Source organism: Daucus carota, chromosome 1 (genome assembly GCF_001625215.2).
Source record: "Daucus carota subsp. sativus chromosome 1, DH1 v3.0, whole genome shotgun sequence".
Classification (NCBI taxonomy): Eukaryota; Viridiplantae; Streptophyta; class Magnoliopsida; order Apiales; family Apiaceae; genus Daucus; species Daucus carota.
Window position 1 is genome coordinate 39,703,811 of NC_030381.2, and position 18,017 is coordinate 39,721,827.

General features: G+C 35.0%; 3 protein-coding genes across 4 annotated transcripts; 2 read left to right on the plus strand and 1 right to left on the minus strand.

The window, feature by feature from the left end:
* The first annotated feature begins 594 nt into the window (after window positions 1-594).
* LOC108204372 (probable polygalacturonase) lies at window positions 595-4,262 on the plus strand. Of its 2 annotated transcripts, XM_017373770.2 has the most exons (7): window positions 595-976; window positions 1,300-1,363; window positions 2,137-2,454; window positions 2,588-2,708; window positions 2,783-2,957; window positions 3,082-3,152; window positions 3,362-4,262. In XM_017373770.2, exons 2-7 carry the CDS (start codon window positions 1,346-1,348, stop codon window positions 4,051-4,053), a joined length of 1,395 nt encoding a protein of 464 aa, XP_017229259.1. In that variant the 5' UTR covers window positions 595-976; window positions 1,300-1,345; the 3' UTR covers window positions 4,054-4,262. The 2 variants fall into 2 exon arrangements, with proteins under 2 accessions (XP_017229259.1, XP_017229261.1); XM_017373772.2 differs by lacking the exon at window positions 595-976 and having other exon boundaries at window positions 1,067-1,363.
* An 865-nt stretch (window positions 4,263-5,127) lies between these two features.
* On the plus strand, window positions 5,128-6,942 carry LOC108204380 (chitinase 10). Its single transcript, XM_017373783.2, has 2 exons — window positions 5,128-5,949; window positions 6,481-6,942. The coding sequence occupies exons 1-2, from the start codon at window positions 5,492-5,494 to the stop codon at window positions 6,845-6,847; spliced, it is 825 nt and encodes a 274-aa protein (XP_017229272.1). The 5' UTR covers window positions 5,128-5,491; the 3' UTR covers window positions 6,848-6,942.
* Window positions 6,943-8,526: 1,584 nt separating this feature from the next.
* On the minus strand, window positions 8,527-15,234 carry LOC108204840 (protoporphyrinogen oxidase 1, chloroplastic). The gene is made up of 9 exons (XM_017374476.2): window positions 14,706-15,234; window positions 14,017-14,202; window positions 13,846-13,930; window positions 13,431-13,578; window positions 13,233-13,313; window positions 12,912-13,083; window positions 12,086-12,245; window positions 9,876-9,979; window positions 8,527-9,167 (listed from the first exon to the last, which is right to left on the minus strand). Exons 1-9 carry the CDS (start codon window positions 15,150-15,152, stop codon window positions 8,868-8,870), a joined length of 1,683 nt encoding a protein of 560 aa, XP_017229965.1. The 5' UTR covers window positions 15,153-15,234; the 3' UTR covers window positions 8,527-8,867.
* Between the last annotated feature and the right edge of the window lie 2,783 nt (window positions 15,235-18,017).

Here is an 18,017-nt window from a genome sequence, read left to right on the forward strand (position 1 = left end):
AATTGTATAATAATTATATTGTACCAGTGTTCAATAAATCTCTGATTTATTTAAAAAAAATTAGACTAATTTGACCAAAAATATCTAATTTATCGGAAAAAAATTCCGATAAATCCTGAATTGATAAGTCGGTCAATCAATTAGTTAAGATTCTCGATTTCCGTGATCATGAATGTTACTATCAATAATAAAATATGGTAATGATTTTGGGGAATCTTAGATGCCCGCATAATATTTTTTGTTTTATAAGAATAAAATATGCTAACGAATTTGGGAAAAGGAAAATCTTAGATACTCATTCCACTATTTTGCGACAATTTCTCGAATTTAATATCCTAAAAAACGGTTTTTTTAGTGTGTGCTCATGGGCACATGCTAAGCGTGGAATTTTATAATTTTAAGAGATTTTGATTGGCACTCATATCTTAATAATGATGGACCCCTACAATACACCAACCACATCCATCAAAAACTCTCAAACATATCAAATTCCGCGCTTAACATCTGCACATGGGCACACAACAAACTCTATGTGGAGAGAATAGTTAAGGAAAACACACAGCAGAAAGGTGCAACAAGGCATGATGATTGTTTGCAGAGGAATAACGTTTGACAGAACATAAGTACCCAGCTATACATACAACAAATGTAACATTTGTCCCCTGCCCATTCTTGCCTCACCACCAAGAACTTGATTTCTCTCTTTCTTCACGTTATTTTAATCCCAGCCCACAATTTTTTTCATGCAGTTAAAAGATTTCTAAAAATAGGGTTGCTCCTGAGGTTTCTTTCTTGTCAGTTTATAAAAAGACAAACACAATCACATTTATCTCCTGTACATGCACTTGAAGAACAAACTGACACCCTCTTCAATGCATATCTAGTTCTCTACTTCAACTATATACACACACATATACATTTTAGTTGAAGAACAAGAAGAAGAAGAAGATTTGTGAGAGACAGAGGGGTCCTACTGGTAAACATTTGGGTGACATTTATATATTTTAAAGTCATTTTCAATCATTTTATTATGTAAAGATTTAATCTTTTCTTGATTTTGTTATGTGGGTGCTGGCCCTTTGTCTGTCTGTATCATCAATTATAATTTTATTCACTTTTTTAAGATTTCTTGATCAAGACAGCTTCAATTCTTCGCTTTTTTACAAGGGTTTTTATTCTTTTTGGTGCCTTGGTTTCATCACTGTGCATCAGAAAAGCAGAGGATATACTGTAGTTGATTTTTTTATTTTTGTTTTTTTGGTTCACTGATGCAGTGATTTTGTGATCAATTCTTGTTAGGTGGCCTTGGGTTAAGACTTAAGCAGGAGGGAGTGGATTATACACAATGGCAAGAACTTCTGCTGTGAGTTTTTGTCGAAATTCTTTGCTTGATTTGTTGTTTTACATCTTTTCTGTATCTCTTATTTGACAATGTGTTCAAGAATTGACAATAGTTGAAAGATCTATGTATGGTTATATGTATATATGTACACTCCAGTTGCAATGTTTTATTAGCTCGGTTTTATTTTATTTTCCTTGTAAAACCATTGATTGGCAAGAATTATTGACACTGTTTACTTGGGATCTGATTTCAAAATTTTCTTTTTAATACTTATTCCTGATGGTTGAGTACAAGTGTACAACTGTAATCTGAGAGTTGTTATTGTGAAAGTGGATAGTTTTAGTAGCATTCTTCGTTGCTGTCATGAAATGGTGATATATCTGTGCTTTATTCTTACTAGAGTTGCTGCTTTGAAGATATTATATGTCTAAGTTATGTCATTAACGGTAATTCGTAATGCAGATTTATGCTTAAGTTACCATTTTGGCAGTGTCTATTTTGATCATTTGTTTCTCTATCATTAGCTCTCTAGTGTGCTAAGATGTAAATCGTATGGGTGTTAATTGCTAAATTTTCACATTGCATTGGATAATTCAGTTGATGACTGTTATGTCTTGTCATAACAGCATTGATGAAAATTGAATCTTCACTGGTGAGATAGATTCGGCATTGTTGTCAACATTACATTAGCCTAATCACACAGTGATACTGGCCTACTTTGGCACTATCAAGCATTTATTTTCTGCTGTTGGATATATTACCAGCTAAAAAGTGTGTCCCAAATTTTATGACAGATTGTGATTTTGCTTCTAGCACTTGCATCATTCAGCCAAAATGAATTGGTGGTCAGTGGCCACTCAATCTGCCAAAAGACTAGCTCAGGAGCTGACAGGCCCCATAGCGTGACTATTACTGAATTTGGGGCAGTTGGGGATGGCGTCACCCTGAATACAAAAGCATTTATAAATGCCATGTACTATCTTACCTCTTTTGCAGACAAAGGTGGTGCAAAGCTTTTTATCCCTGCAGGTAAATGGTTGACAGGAAGCTTTATCCTTGTCAGTCATATAACTTTATGGTTAGATAAGGATGCAGTGATCCTCGGATCTATGGTAAGTGAGCTATCTATACATGCATCTGTACATCTCTAATTATCTCCTAGCATATATGCAGTGCTTAGGTCAAAAATCATATTTTCTGATATCTTAGCAGAATACCAACCAAAGTATATTTAATTTGTTCCAGATTTCGGATAATTGGCCAGTCATTGACCCTTTACCATCTTATGGTCGGGGGAGAGAGTTACCTGGAGGAAGGCATCGGAGCCTCATTCATGGATCTAACCTGACGGATGTTGTTATAACAGGTATATTGTCATTTTCCATATTGTGCTTTTCTTCAAGTCTCCTTTTATCTGTTGATAACGGAGTGTGCTTGCAGGTGATAATGGAACTATTGATGGCCAGGGAATTATATGGTGGAACTGGTTCCACAGTGGAATGCTAAATTATACTAGACCACATATGGTTGAATTGATTGACTCAAAAGATGTGGTCATCTCAAATCTGACCTTCCTTAATTCACCCTTTTGGAACATCCATCCTGTTTACTGCAGGTTCTCATCTCTTCTCATTCGTTAACCATTAATTTTTTACCTTTAAAAATGCCAAAAAAAAAGTAAAAAAATATGAGTTTTCCAGCTATTAAGACTCTTTTGTTTTCCTTTTCTGAATGAACAGTCAAGTTGTAGTTCAGAATGTCACTATAATTGCTCCCCTCGACTCACCAAACACAGATGGGATTAATCCAGGTTTGTTTCCTTAACTAAAACTATATCATTTATTTGGTTAGATTAGTACTGATCCTGATATTTTGCTCTTTCCATAAATACAGAACGCAAAGCTTTATAGCATTTTAATAATATACTGTTATACTGCCACATTTATAATTTTCACATTTGATAGAGACATTATCTTTCACTGGACAAACAATTCTGAGCAATAGGTTTGTTATTGCCAGATTCGTCTGATAATGTTTGCATTGAGGATTGCTACATAAGAACTGGCGACGACCTAATTGCCATCAAAAGTGGGTGGGATCGATATGGCATAGACTTTGCTCGTCCTAGTACGAATATAACTATCCACCGCCTTATTGGAGAGACAAATGTAAGTGCTGGTATTGCAATTGGAAGCGAGATGTCTGGAGGTGTATCAGAAATCTTTGCAAAAGATATACAGATATTCAATTCAAAAAGAGGCATTGCAGTGAAGACCTCTCTTGGGCGAGGTGGATATGTTAGAGCTGTTTACATATCTGGTGTAACCCTGAAAAATGTCCAAGTTGCTATAGAGTTTAATGGTCAGTATGGGGAACACCCGGATGAGACTTATGATCCGCAAGCTCTTCCCAAAATATTGGAGGTGACCATTCATAATGTAACAGGAGATAATGTTACTGTGGCAGGCCATTTAGAAGGAATAAAAGGAGACGATTTTCTAAATATCTGCCTATCTGATATTAATCTCCGTGTGACCTCAGGCTCTCCATGGAGATGTTCATATGTTGGAGGATTTTCAGATTTTGTTTCTCCAGACACTTGTAGGCCTCTCAAGCGCAAGATATATCCCGAGTCAAATTGCTACCTTCTATCAAATAACTTGCGTAGTGTCTCTATCCCAAACCGAATCCCCAGATGGAAATCTTGGTAGAGGGATAATTAGACAGGTGTCGAGGGTGAAACCTTAATGTTTTCTCTTTGTTGATTCTTATCGCTTCTGAATCAACTTCTGCTGAATCATAGAAGAATTTCTACTGATTAAAGGTTGAGGTAAAGGTATGCTCTTGTAACTTTGTGTGCAGTGAATAATCTGTGCGATTACTGATAGTGAAGTGGTGAAAAATATATTGCATTTGAAAATATTTTGTCTGCTTTGCTTTATTTTGGATTCGGGAGGGAGAGATAATTTATTTTATGATATGAGGGCCATGTGGCGCGCCCTTATTATAATATTTTGTTAACAATTGTTCGCGCAAAGCGCGAGGGAAAAAAATATACTTGGGGTGTGCGGGCATAATTTATTAAATGGGGTGAGGGCCATGTGGAACGCGTTTATTATAATTTTTTGTGCACAAGTGTTCACGCAATGCGCAAGGAAAAAAAATACTTGGGGTGTGCGCAACAGCACCAGCGCAGCCTATTTATTGGTCTCGGCCAATATCTAGGATGGCCCTGTTATATTCTTCGTGGTGCTGAAGGTTGCGCACAAAAAAAACGAATGCCTGCTTACAAATTATTTCTCTTACAGTCATACTAAACAATAAAAAGGGTTGTGATTACTGATAGTTGACTGCTGTATATAAACTTGGAAACAAGTTATGGCTTTTCAGGCAACTCTGAGTTAACACTTAATACTCTGGTCGTCGCAATTTGGTTTCTAAGATCATTATAGTTGCTCTTGGCCTTCTGTTAGTTAGTGTTAATGTTCCCAGAGGCCAGATCAGAAACCAGAATCTATAGTTCATTATAACTTGGTAGTCTGAATTTACAAGTTTTATTAGCTCAGTTGATGCTCCCAGAGGCCAGATCAGAAACCAAAATCTATAGTTCATTCTAATGTGATGGTCTAAATTAACCTCTTTCATGACATAATTGTTAGATCAATATACTTCTTAAATTTACATATCGACAAATTATGATGATACTCTTTTTCTTAAAAGTTTAGACGGAAGGTGCTTGAGTATTTAAATTTCCGAAAACCGGTCACTAAAAGAAGCACCTAACAATGAACTTCTTCTCCAGAAGGTTAGAAAGTTCAAGACACAATCTGCATTTGACATTGCAAAAATCGAATTTATTTTCGAAAATGTCAAAACAGAAAAATTCTCCCCTCTAGGCGTTGAAAAAATCACCCAAGTGCCTCCATTGATATTATAATCACATGATCAGTTAAGAAGATTCTCACAAGATTGACTGGTTCAAAGGGAATTGGGTGGTTGAAAACCAAAAGCAGACTCCATTTCTTACAACTCTTAAAAATAAAAATCGAAAGCTGACTTGTGACTTATTATACGCAAGCCACTGAGCCTAGAATCGCTATAAAAACCCGTTCACTTCACAACAATGAACCATCCCCTAGCTACTTAGAAATGGCACCACCTCTCTCAATTCCTCTATTGCTTCTCACAATACTAGTCTTTTCTAGCACATTGTTCTCTTCATCAGAAGCTAGAAATGGTATCAAAATCTCCTCTTTAATCAGCCAAGACTTGTACAACTCGATTTTCTTACATAAGGATGATTCTGCATGCCCTGCTAAGGACTTCTACCCGTATTCCGCTTTCATTGAGGCAACTGAACGGTTTCCCAGGTTTGGAAGCTGCGGTAGCCTGGCTACCAGAAAGCGGGAAATAGCTGCGTTTCTGGCTCAAATCTCTCATGAGACGACCGGGGGGTGGGCGACTGCACCAGATGGACCGTATGCCTGGGGCTTGTGCTTCAAGGAGGAGGTTAGTCCTGGTAGTGATTATTGTGACTCGAGTAATCAGCAATGGCCTTGTTATCCTAACAAAACTTACCAGGGCAGAGGACCTATTCAGCTTTCATGGTACTTGAATTCTTTCGAAACTCAAATTATTTTAGTTATTTTCATGTTAAATTACCTTCTGCCTGTAGTTTGTTCATATGAGTCACGCATGCAGACATCTAGTGAGCTTACTTCACGAAAAAACTTAAAACAAAATAGAAATTTTGATTTTAAGGTTTGGTCGCTTGACATGGTATGAGAGTTCACTCTCATGTCTGACCTCCAATATTCTCACAATTCATTAAGGAAATGAATACAAGTTCATGTTCCAAAGATTTTTCCACTCTCGTCTCGACCCATAAATGGGTTTTTGAGCGAGAGGAAATTTTAGAATATAAAATGATCATGATAATTCCTCCTCTCAACAGCATGAGATTTTGGGAGAATTGGTCACTTGACAAAAATATGTTATTTTCCTCGCCGTTTGATCTTAAATGACCATAAAGAGAAAGACAAGTTGTTTGGTAAAAGTAGAGTATCATATGATGAAATTACAATTTAATTTTGTGAATCCAATAAATAATGTGAATATGGTTGGCCTATAAAATGCAGGAACTACAACTACGGTCCTGCTGGAAAGGCCTTAGGATTCGACGGTCTCAGAACTCCAGAAATCGTTGCCAACAACTCAGTAATCGCGTTCAAAACCGCCCTCTGGTTCTGGATGACCGAGCAGAAGCCTAAGCCATCGTGCCACGATGTCATGATCGGACGCTACAAGCCGACTGCTGCTGATATAGCAGCTAACCGGACCGCGGGATTCGGGTTGGTGACAAACATAATCAATGGAGGGCTAGAATGTGGCATTGGGAGTGACTCAAGAGTGAATGACAGAATTGGTTTTTTTCAGAGATATGCCAAGCTGTTTAATGTTGACACTGGAAGTAACTTGGATTGTGCATCCCAGAAATCATTTTAATCACTGTTTTTCATTTCTTGCCTCTAACTTTAAATTTCTACACAAAATGTATTAAGATTGCTGTTTGTGTGCAAAGAGAAGCTAATTCTGCTGAATTTTATTTTATAAAGGTCAATTCTGCACAAAATGTGAAATGTTTATTTTATTAACACAGGTGCATGCATGTGCATGATCAGAGCAGCACTACAAAAAAAATTAGACAAATACAAGACAAACTAAAACTTTAATAAACTAATCATGTTTAAAATATATTCCGGTCATTGTAGCTCACTCTATAGATCAAGTCACATATTCAATAAACTCACATATTCATTTTATATTATTTTAACTAATTATATTAGTCAAAACTATTTTAGGAAACAATCTAAATTCTAAATTATTTTCCCTACTTCGAAATGGAATACAAAAGAAAGTAAACAAAAACCGGAGCATGCTAATTTTCAAAAAAAAAAAAAAAAAAGGAGCATGCTCTATACCTATGTTCAGTTGTCCTGAAATTCAGAGAAAATAGAGCGGGGTCTATCTCTCCTTTTGTTGTCAGCAGTCTACATAATCTATATATCCTTTTCATTGAAATTATCCCATTCAAATCAGTACAGTAAAAAAATGAAAATTGGACTTAATCATCAAAAATAAGAAACATGTTAAAATTGAAAATATGTTTTAATTAGAGATTGATTGAATTGATCAGAGATTAATCGAATAATTAACTGAATAATCGAAATTTCAATCATTTCAACTAGTTACGAAATAAAAAATTAATCATAATTAATTACCGATTTTAGAGCGGTATGTTGTATACTTACAGCTGAAGTTGTAATGGCCGTGTTTGTGGGAGTTTTTTCTGAAAATTTAAGGTCTTAATTTTCTTTTTTAAACATTACATATTATTATAAATTTTTTGATATAAATGTTAAGAAGATATTTTATGTTCGTTATTTAGAAGAAGAAAAAAAAGACTCGTTACAAAAAAAAGTGGTCTTCTATTTACTTTTCTTCATAAATAAATACTTATTTCTGAAAAATAAATTTAGGCAAACAGCTATAATATATGCTTCGGTCTGACCTGGAAGCTCATAAATAAAATAAGTCATTTCTGTATTTTGTGAATTCCAGAACAGTCTAATAATGAGTTTATTTCAATTACTTGCTTCATGCTTTTCAGCTTTGGCAGGACGGCACAAGAATAATTTTCTTTTTTCTTTTTTGCTCAAGTCATGGGAATCAACTTTGACAGAGCCAAGCTGAAGCTGGGTTTAAAAAAACAATCAAGTGGCAGTGGCACCCATTTATTTTGTGTTTCTCTGCCTTGCCTTGACAAATTTACAATTCATTGACAGTTTTTAATGGTTATATAAAGAATGATGCACTACTACTCACCTAAATCAATTGGTGCAACTCTTATCAGAAAAAATAATTCAATTGGTGTAACTAACTATGGCCGTCTACTAGTTCTGACTTCAGAGCCATCTCTTGTTCGGTGCTGTAGTATTTAAATTTAGACCATATGCGATAAATTCATTGTATAGCCATAATAAAATATATCTCTCTTGTACTTTATCCCATGAAAACATAAACTAAATGAAGTGTAAATTTAATTTTAGTAATAAAAACAGAGCAAGTGCTAAAAATCAAAATTATGTAAATAGAGTCACGCTCTTTTAGTGCACACTAAATCATATAAGAAAATTCACCTCTATTGTGGGCATAACTAATAATGAGACCCGACTTGGTGCATCCTAGAAATGATTTTGATCCAAATACTTTACATAGTTGATTATCTACACAACTTTGCACTAGAAAAAACTGAAATTACGTCTAGACCACTGCCAGAGGATACATGCTAGAATGGCAATACTTCAGCTCCGAATCAAGAGACAACTTACAAACTTACTCACAAATAAAATTTACTCCGAGCTCTGGCCTCTTGAGCCAACAATTAGAGTATCGTGATATATTCAGGTCATTTCTATTCTCCGAGCATACTACTAATTGCAGCAATTTATACCAAAAACTATACTTACTTGTACTGATATTGTTGCAAAAATTTGTTAACATCAGATGCAACTTCATAGGCACCCTCCACACATCGACCCAAAGCTACACCCGAGACAAAATTTCCCCCGAGAAATATACCCTTAAACCCACCATTACTGAGAGCAGCTTTCGCAGAATCCACAATATCCAAATGACCGATTAGGAACTGTGGAATAGCTTGCGGCCATACTCGCACCCCCAATGCTAAAGGTTCTTTTGCAGTAGGATTTATCAGCATCTTTCGCAGGTCACGGTCAACTGCTTCCACAAGTTGGCTCTCAGTCTGTGCAGTTAAAATGTAATTATTATCGCAACGGGAAAATATAAGAGAGAACTGACACACACACAAACACATACACATATATGCAAAATCAGACAGGTTTAAGAGACAGAAAACAATTGAAAAGGAAAAACCGTTCTTACTAGTGACTCTTAAATTGATTGCCAGGTTCACATGCAGCTGTTTTCAGCATATGAGCATGATTTCTGGTTTATAGAGCTTCAGAAGTGTGTGTCATAAAGTAAAATTGAGATGATATTCATTCATTTACACGAGTTATGTATTAATTTTTTTTGTTTCGTTAGGTACATATATCTCTAGTGCTCAAGCAAACAAGGTAAATCTATTGGATACCAGACAAACTAAAGAGCTCAATCCATAGATATATTGCAGACAGATATCAAAAGTATGTGTCATGTTAACTTAAAGTTGTGCGATCTAACACTTCATTCAAATTTTAAGTCCTATCTTCATGTTAGCATATATATAAATGATAAGCAATCACAAATGAAAGGAAAAATTTGTCACCAAAGCATGCAAACTATCCAACTAGATGAACCGACTAGAAGACTGAGTGCCAAATCATCACAATGGGAAAAATATGCAATTTGACATGATCACAAGTGCGGGAGTACTTTAGTGCCAGTGCCCAAGACATTTGCTCTGGGAAAGTGGTAATTAATGACTTCTCATACTACTCAACTGGCATACCTTGGATAAGATTCCAGTATTTGTTGCCCCGCCAATATAGTTGAGGAGCAGGATTCTTCCAGGTGGTGCTCGATTAGGAAAAAGCGACGAGCTGTATATAGTTCCTGCAGGATCATACAAACCAACAAGTTTCAAAAACAGAACACTCAAATTTAAGTTAAAAAGGCACAATTATTTTTCCTTGAGAAACTAAAACTAAACTTTTAGAATGTGACTGGTAAACTGCCTACAAACAGCAGGGTGAATTATTCAAGTAAGATGAAACTCTTAGGGGGCATTTGCTGGTGGGTGGGAATGGGAATGAGGGGTAAGGTATCATTTTTCTTTTTCTGGGGGGAGGGGGGATGGGAATAGGAATGACTTGGTATACCACGGGGTGTGGAAGGAATGAAAAACCCACAGAGGTTGTGTTCACTTGGATGGAATGGTAACAAAATTATAAAGAAGTTTTATGGAGAAATAAAGAAATTATGAGGCAATAATGACTAAATACGAGAAAGTTTAAAATTTGTATTGCAAACGTGAAGAAGAAATGGAATGAGCATTCCTTCCAAAACATGTGGGTAGATTTCTAGTTCAAATTAGGGGTGGCAATTGTGGGTAACAGGTTCGGGTTGGGTTGTCTTACCCGGTCCAGTTTTTGAGTCGACCCGAACCTGAAACGGGTTGAAAATTTCAACCCAAACGGGACCTGTTCAGTACTCGATTAACCCGAAAATGAACCGTTTTGACCCAAAATTTATTAAAAACTAATTATTTTGATTATAAAAATTATATTTATTACAATATTTTAAATATATATAAATAATAATTTAATGAGAATATATGTGAATAAATATATAATAAATGTATGTAATTTTGTAACATAAATATATATGATTAACATAATATATTATATATTATATATATATATATATATATATATAAATATTTCGTGTCGGGTTCGGGTACATTGGGTCAATCCAAACCCGACCTCGAGTTTTTCGGGTGAAAGATTACCCGACCCGAAATATAAAATCCCCGACCCTACTTCGTATTTATTCGTGTCGGATTTCGCCACCCCTGGTTCAAATAGTTTGGAATGGAATGATTAAATGAATGAAAATTTTAGACATTTTCTCTAATCACCTCAAATTTATAGTACAAATTCATTTCATTCTCCCCTCATTCCGTTCCATCCAAGTGAACGCAACCTAAGAGGGGAGTAAGGTTCCCTCCGTACAACAAAATTGCTAACACATGATTTTGAGGTTCTGATTCCTGTAGCCAGGTTCATTAACTATGAACCAAACATCCCCTTAATCAATCCTGGATAAACATTTCTTATGGAAGATAATGCAACATGTGAACCTTGCGCTGCTAGAATCACCAGTCCTTAACTTATCCAGAACTAGGACAATCCATTAGATTCACTCTTATTCACAAAAATATTCTCCCAGAAGGCATATTAATAAACGGGTTGGGTTCTATGGAGAACTCAGATATCATATTTTTCATTCAAAATATATGTGTTCTGCCAATTAAAACACAATAATGAGGAAAAACATGCACTTGCAAAAATAAATTATGAAAAACAGTATATAGAACACGTGCATGTTATGTACAGGACATAGCAGTTCTATAATTTGTGTTCTATAAAATTCATGACATTATTTATCAAAGTTTAATATTTTATGCAAACAAAAAGTTAATAAGGAGACTGTTTTATGCAATTGAAGCAAAAAATAGCAGAAAAAAGTTGACAACACATAAATGAGAGGATGAGTTTTACAAAACATGTGAAAAGACCGCAACAGAAAAAATGAGTCGATTCGGGCATGTGTTTTATGTAATATCCTCATACTCCCTCCGTCCCCCTGTCCCCCTGGATAGTATACATTGGGGGACGGGGACGCGGCACGGACTTTAATGCTCCTGTAAAGTATAGTTGTGCAATTTATTTTTAAAATTTTCTTTTTTTGAAATAAAGTTTGGATGTTAAATTTTTATTCATAAGAAAAAAATCTCAAAAATAAGTTACGGAACTATATTCTATAAGAGTATTGAAATGCGTGTCGAGCAGTTGAAAAGAAACGTATAGAATTATAAGGGACAGAGGGAGTAGTTCTCTAAGAAAACAAAGCATTCACTTGATTGAATTCATCACAGAACCATAAAAGGTATTCACCACTATGCTGACACACACGTTAAACTAAATAATGAAAGTTTACCCAATGTTTCCACCCCCTGGGTACGCGGTATCAACTGTCCAAACCCCTTTAGTTTACCATCAATCAAACATTCAGTACGAACAGCCTCTTCTGGATACGAAACAGATACTGCTGCAACTGGGGGGTAATAAAGTTTTGATAGTGCCTCTGCTGCAACAACCTGTGATATAAATGACCAGGAGCATGGCACATTAAGTATAAGAAAAAGAGGTCTATCAAGATTACTGACAACTGCTTACCAGTATATATTCCACAAAATCCATGTTCTGATTTTTGGAAAAAGCAGATATCACCATACCCAGATCACAAAAATTTTGATTTGGTGACACAACTTAAATGGAAATTTCAAGCCTAAAAAAAGTGCTTTCTATGTGAATGTGGCACATTAAGTCATAAACACGTCTATTGAGCCTGTCAACAAGACTTGACATGTTTCTGGAACAGAAATTTGAAATATATAATTCCTTAGCTAAATGCATGTTATATTTTAGGCTCAAGCTTTCAGGGAAATCTCCAAAGGACCAGTTCATAGTTGTAGAGACAGAAAATTTTATGCCTTGGAAATGAAATAAATGTCCCGCAGTTATATTTTCTGTATCAGCAGGATATACCAGAGTTGAGAACTCCAGGGAGAGAATAGTAAAAGGTCATCATAAGAAGCAAAGTAATAGCATAATTTATTTAATTTTGAACAGAACTACATATATATGCATCTAAATCTGCTATCTACTTGCACAGGCACGAATTAGTAAGATTCCTATTGGTCATTAGCACACTGATTTGTATGCAATATTCTTATCTTTCCTGCATTACTAATGAATCATACCGAGACAGGACGCAGTAAAGTGCTGGCTATGTGGGATGGGACAGTCATGACGACAGTTTTACTCTGAACTGTAACTGGCCCTTCTGGTGTTTCATATGTCAAAGTGTAACTTTCATTTTCCAACTTCTCTATGCTTGAGAGCTTCCAAGATAATTTCACTTTATTACCCAACCTAAGAAAATATATAAGCATACATGATCAGTAAACATTTTATGAAATAAGAATTGTGCATGCATTTTGAGGGAAGTATTGTTGTCAAGAATGAAAAGTTAATCATCTAACTTGTATTGTTTTCCCATGAGGCACTAATTCAATACGCACCTTTTAGCAATTGCATTAGGTAACATAGTCAAGCCTTTCCTAAATGATCCAACCGTTTGACCCTTTGGTTTTGGCAAGCGCCTGTAAGGTTAACATGATTCAGAGCATTGAACGTAATAAGAAAAATGAAAATTTCATTATAATCACTGTACATAGAAGTAAACCATAAATAAGTAGACCAGCATATTATATTATTACGGATCTCGGGGAGGCTTTGAGGAACTCTTCTTCTCCTGGATAGCTTTAAAGGCTCCACCTATGATGCTACCACCATTTTGCTCTAGCTTCCAAACTTTACCAAATGCAGCTTTCATACTCAATTTTGAAGGATCTCCAGCATAAACACCTGCATGCATATAAATCATTTTTGTCTGTTATGTCAATAATTTAATCTGTATTTTTCTTTATATGAAAAGTACCAAAATACGCACTCCCTTGTGCTGTTACAGAACTACATATACATATCTATGTCTTTAAGCTTTCTTACTTCCAAAACTGCAGATGGTTAAGGTATAACTACAGAATGAACATGACAGATTTTTTCTTACCCTATAACCATGTCAAAAGCATTTAATTAAGAGGCATAGCATTGCTAATAATAAAGTAAGATTACCTGAGCAAAAAGGTTCTATGAGGCGTTCGAATACTTCATCACCCAGATTACGACGCACAAATTCTTCAACTGATTCCTCTCGACCCTGTCACTTTCGTCAAAAGAAGTGAAATGAGAAGACTGCAGCATAAGTATTAATGAATGACAACAGAGATCAGGGAGGGAACAAACTGGTGGAGAAGGGCGAAGACCAAGGGCACCAAATCCAGCCCTAAGTTTGCCACCGAAACTCATCAAGTCAAAGAAGGGTAAATCAGTGAGCTTCGATGGTACAGGCCTCAATTTACCTTTCCAATACACAAAACGAGGTGCTTCAGGGTCTCCTAAGACTAAATCATCTTTCAACCCGCTGTCCACCTGCAATAAGTATAAGCAGAGGCACATTCTTTACAATCAACGATTGACGTGCCAAGAAAAAGAACTCCTATTTTTTAAACTAAATAAAAAAAACATTCATTTTCCAATCATTGCAGATTTGAAGTAATACCCTTTTCACAATACAAACTTAAGAACCAACCACATTGTTTTTATACATACTTAGGGCTGTAAATGGCCGAGACACTAATAAAGCAGGTAGGAGCTCAACTTGCCTCCATACGCTCTGAGCTTAAACGCTGTATTGGATGTACAAGTTGAGCTTAAACACGAATTTCAATAAACAAGCAGAGCTTGAACATGATTCACACCAACAGATGGTAAAATATTTAGTACATCGGCAAATTTACTATTTCATTCTTTTACTCTAATTGATGCTAATTCAATTACAGAATTACGATAAACACGGACATAAAGCATATAAAACCAGCAAAAAATTAAAATGCACAACTGGAAACACCGGGAAAAAAATCCGAAAACCATACCACCATAGTAAGCATAGGATCAGAAGGCTGAAAGCTATTCGGCCCTTCCTCCCACAAGAATCCATCCCTCTCCACCGTCGTAATATTCCCGCCAACTCTCTCCTTGGCCTCCGTCACGATCACATTGCTAAACTCATCCTTGTGTTGCGTCGCCAACGCCTGCGCAATACACAGTCCACTAATTCCGGCGCCGACGATCACGCAGTCGAGCACCGCCTTCCCGCCGTCGGAGTTCAGGTCCTTCGCCGGCGGATTGAATGTTGAGACAGAGCATCTGGATCTCCACCGTCGGAGCCGAGTTTGGTGTTTTCCGGCGCCGGCGGGGGCGAATTTGGCCGGAAATGACGGGGATACTGACGTGGCGGAGGAGAGTGGGCGGTTAGTGGTTGGGATGAGGGTTAGGTTAGAGTTACAGGTGAAGTGGTGGAGTTTGGTGAAGGTCGACATTTTCGCGGAAGGGATAAAGAAGATGATAGATAGATACACTGTCCGCTTTATGTTTTTACGCGTGTATTGTGTTTTTTCTTGTTTTATGCTCTAAGCATGGAAATCGAAACATATAGGAAATTTTTAGCTAGATTATATAAAACTGTAAAAACAAAAAACTCCTAATTATATTCAAATTTGAAATAACACAATGAAAATTTTGCTTCGCTGTATTTTGTCTCTTTAAATACAAAATTTTATACTCCCTATAAGTCTCATTTTACCTGATACTTGACTTTTTAATATGTATATTGAGATGTAAAAGAACAATATCTATACTCAATAAAAAAATTCAATTCTTGTGTCAAATAAAATTTTAGATTCTAAACTTTTATTTAATATATATTTTATAAAAAATAATTATGTTTAAATGTGATTTTTTTAACACCTTAAAATATGTGTAAAAAATCAAAAACAATAAAAATGGGACAGATGGAGTATATTATTTTAACTATAATTTTTATCTATTCCATGTAGTAGTATTTTGGGCTTTTTTTATAAATACCCAAGTCAAAAAGATTTTTTGCAAAAATACTGTCATTTTTTAAAACAAATTGCAAAAATACTATCATTCAATTTTTTTTTGCAAAAATACGATTTTGCATATGCAACCAAATCTACAACCACGAGCAACCATACTTGCAACTACATATGCAACTTTTAAAAAATATTGTTAAAATTATATTAAATTGCATAATAAGTTGCATATAGTTGCAAATGCAGCAAAATGAGTACCCCTGCGGGGCCAGTACTAATATCACGAAGCAACCATAAAATCAACTAAAAGCAGCCATTAAATCAACTTAAAGCAACTATTACGATGAAGAATATGGATAGATGAAGATGCTGATGAATGCCGTAGTGTTGTGAAGATGCGGAAACTGTGAACAACAATCTCTCCTTGCTCGAGTGTTGGTAACTCAGTCCCAACCGGAATCTTTTCGAGATCGAGAATCAGAAGCAACTGATTAGGAACTATACGAAACCTGATGCTACTGATGTACGAATGTGAATCGAATAAAGTTGATTGATCGTCAATTACAAAAACAGTCATACTTTTGAGATGAAGTGGTGTGTGGCTGAAGGAAGGCAGTGGTGTGTGTGGTGATGGGTTTGGTTTGCACGCGCCCGCCGGGATTAATAAAGTGGCTAAATGAGGGTGGATGGTTAAGGTAGTATTTTTGCAATTTAATTGATTATATGTTATAAAAGATAGTATATTTGCAAGATTTTAGAGAAGGTAGTATATTTGCAAATAAATAACCAAAAGTTAGTATATTTGGTAAATTCCCTAGTATTTTCTCGTATATCTATAAGTAATTGTTGGCCTCACTCTAATATAGTTTTGACATTGACTCATGACCCTATCCTAATCTGCAAGAGGTAATTTCAGAATTCATCCAACAATTTGACATAAATTTGACCCGTAAAATACAAATTCGAATTATTTTTGAGTAGAATGATCCGAGTTACCAAACTCAAATATATGTATATATAATATAAAAATCTTAAATATATATATGTATACATATATTGTATTACATGTTCTTTAAAATTAATAATTAATTTTGTTTGATTTAATGAAAATAATTTATTTGGATTAAGAGACTATTTTTTATCATTTAAAAAATATTTATTAATAAATTATTATGAGCAACTTCGCGTGATTCAGATTCGGTTTGAATATCATGACCCATTAATATTACGAACTGAACTCAATTATATCAAATTTCTGATCGAATTTTGTCGACCAGACCCGAAAGCCCTACTGTGCACTTGATCATATGTCTTGATTCTTGACCTTTAGCATGTAACTGCCCTTTGTCAATTTTAGATGGTGTTTGACAGTTATTTATAAGTCCAGCATCTCCCGAACTTATAAGTCAAAAAGAATTATTTGTACCGTTTGTATAAAAACTCAATAAGTATTTAAAAAAAATATAATTACTTACTTTTGTTGTGAGACTTCAACTTTTTTATCAAACGATTTAGTCACTTGTAAGTCTTACGGGGGTGTATTCGATTGGGATTTTAATGGATTGTTTTTAGTTTATGGATTTTAATGGATTGTATGTGATTTTGATTTTGTGCGGATTCTTGATCAAATGTCGCAAAGTTGATAGGATTTAACGAGAATGCTTCAAAATCCCATTGATTTTGGTGGGATTTCAAAAAACTTAAAATACACTAAAGAATGCCACAAAATCCATCATTTTATGAAATCCAAAAAAATCCATCAGCATTTGAATACCATCAGATTTTAATGGATTTTAAACAATCCCAATTGAATACCATCGGATTTTAAAGCATAATTTAAAATCCCAATCGAATACCACCAGATTTTGTAGCATAATTTAAAATCCCAATTGAATACCTCAAGATTTTAATGGATTTCAAACAATCTCAATCGAATACCCTCGGATTTCATGAATGTAAAAAAATGCTTTAAAATCCCAATCCAATACACCCCTATTAGCTTATATCTGAAATTTACTTCATTTTTTTACTTTACCAAAAAATGATCCCTTAATAAATGATCTCTCCTTCGCTTTCCCGCTTTAGATTCCACTTTAGAGATATATAAATATTTATATTTTATAAATACATATTTACATATATGAATTGTCCACAAAAATATGTAACTGTATAATCTATAAAAACCAATATTCAAGTGCTATTAATAATTTACATTCATAAATATGACTTGACCAATGTCTAGTTGACATTTTACCGATGAATGGTATTTTAACGATAAATTGTATTTATAATATTACCACTTATAAAGGAAAAAAATGTGCAACAACACAATTTGTAAAAATAAATATT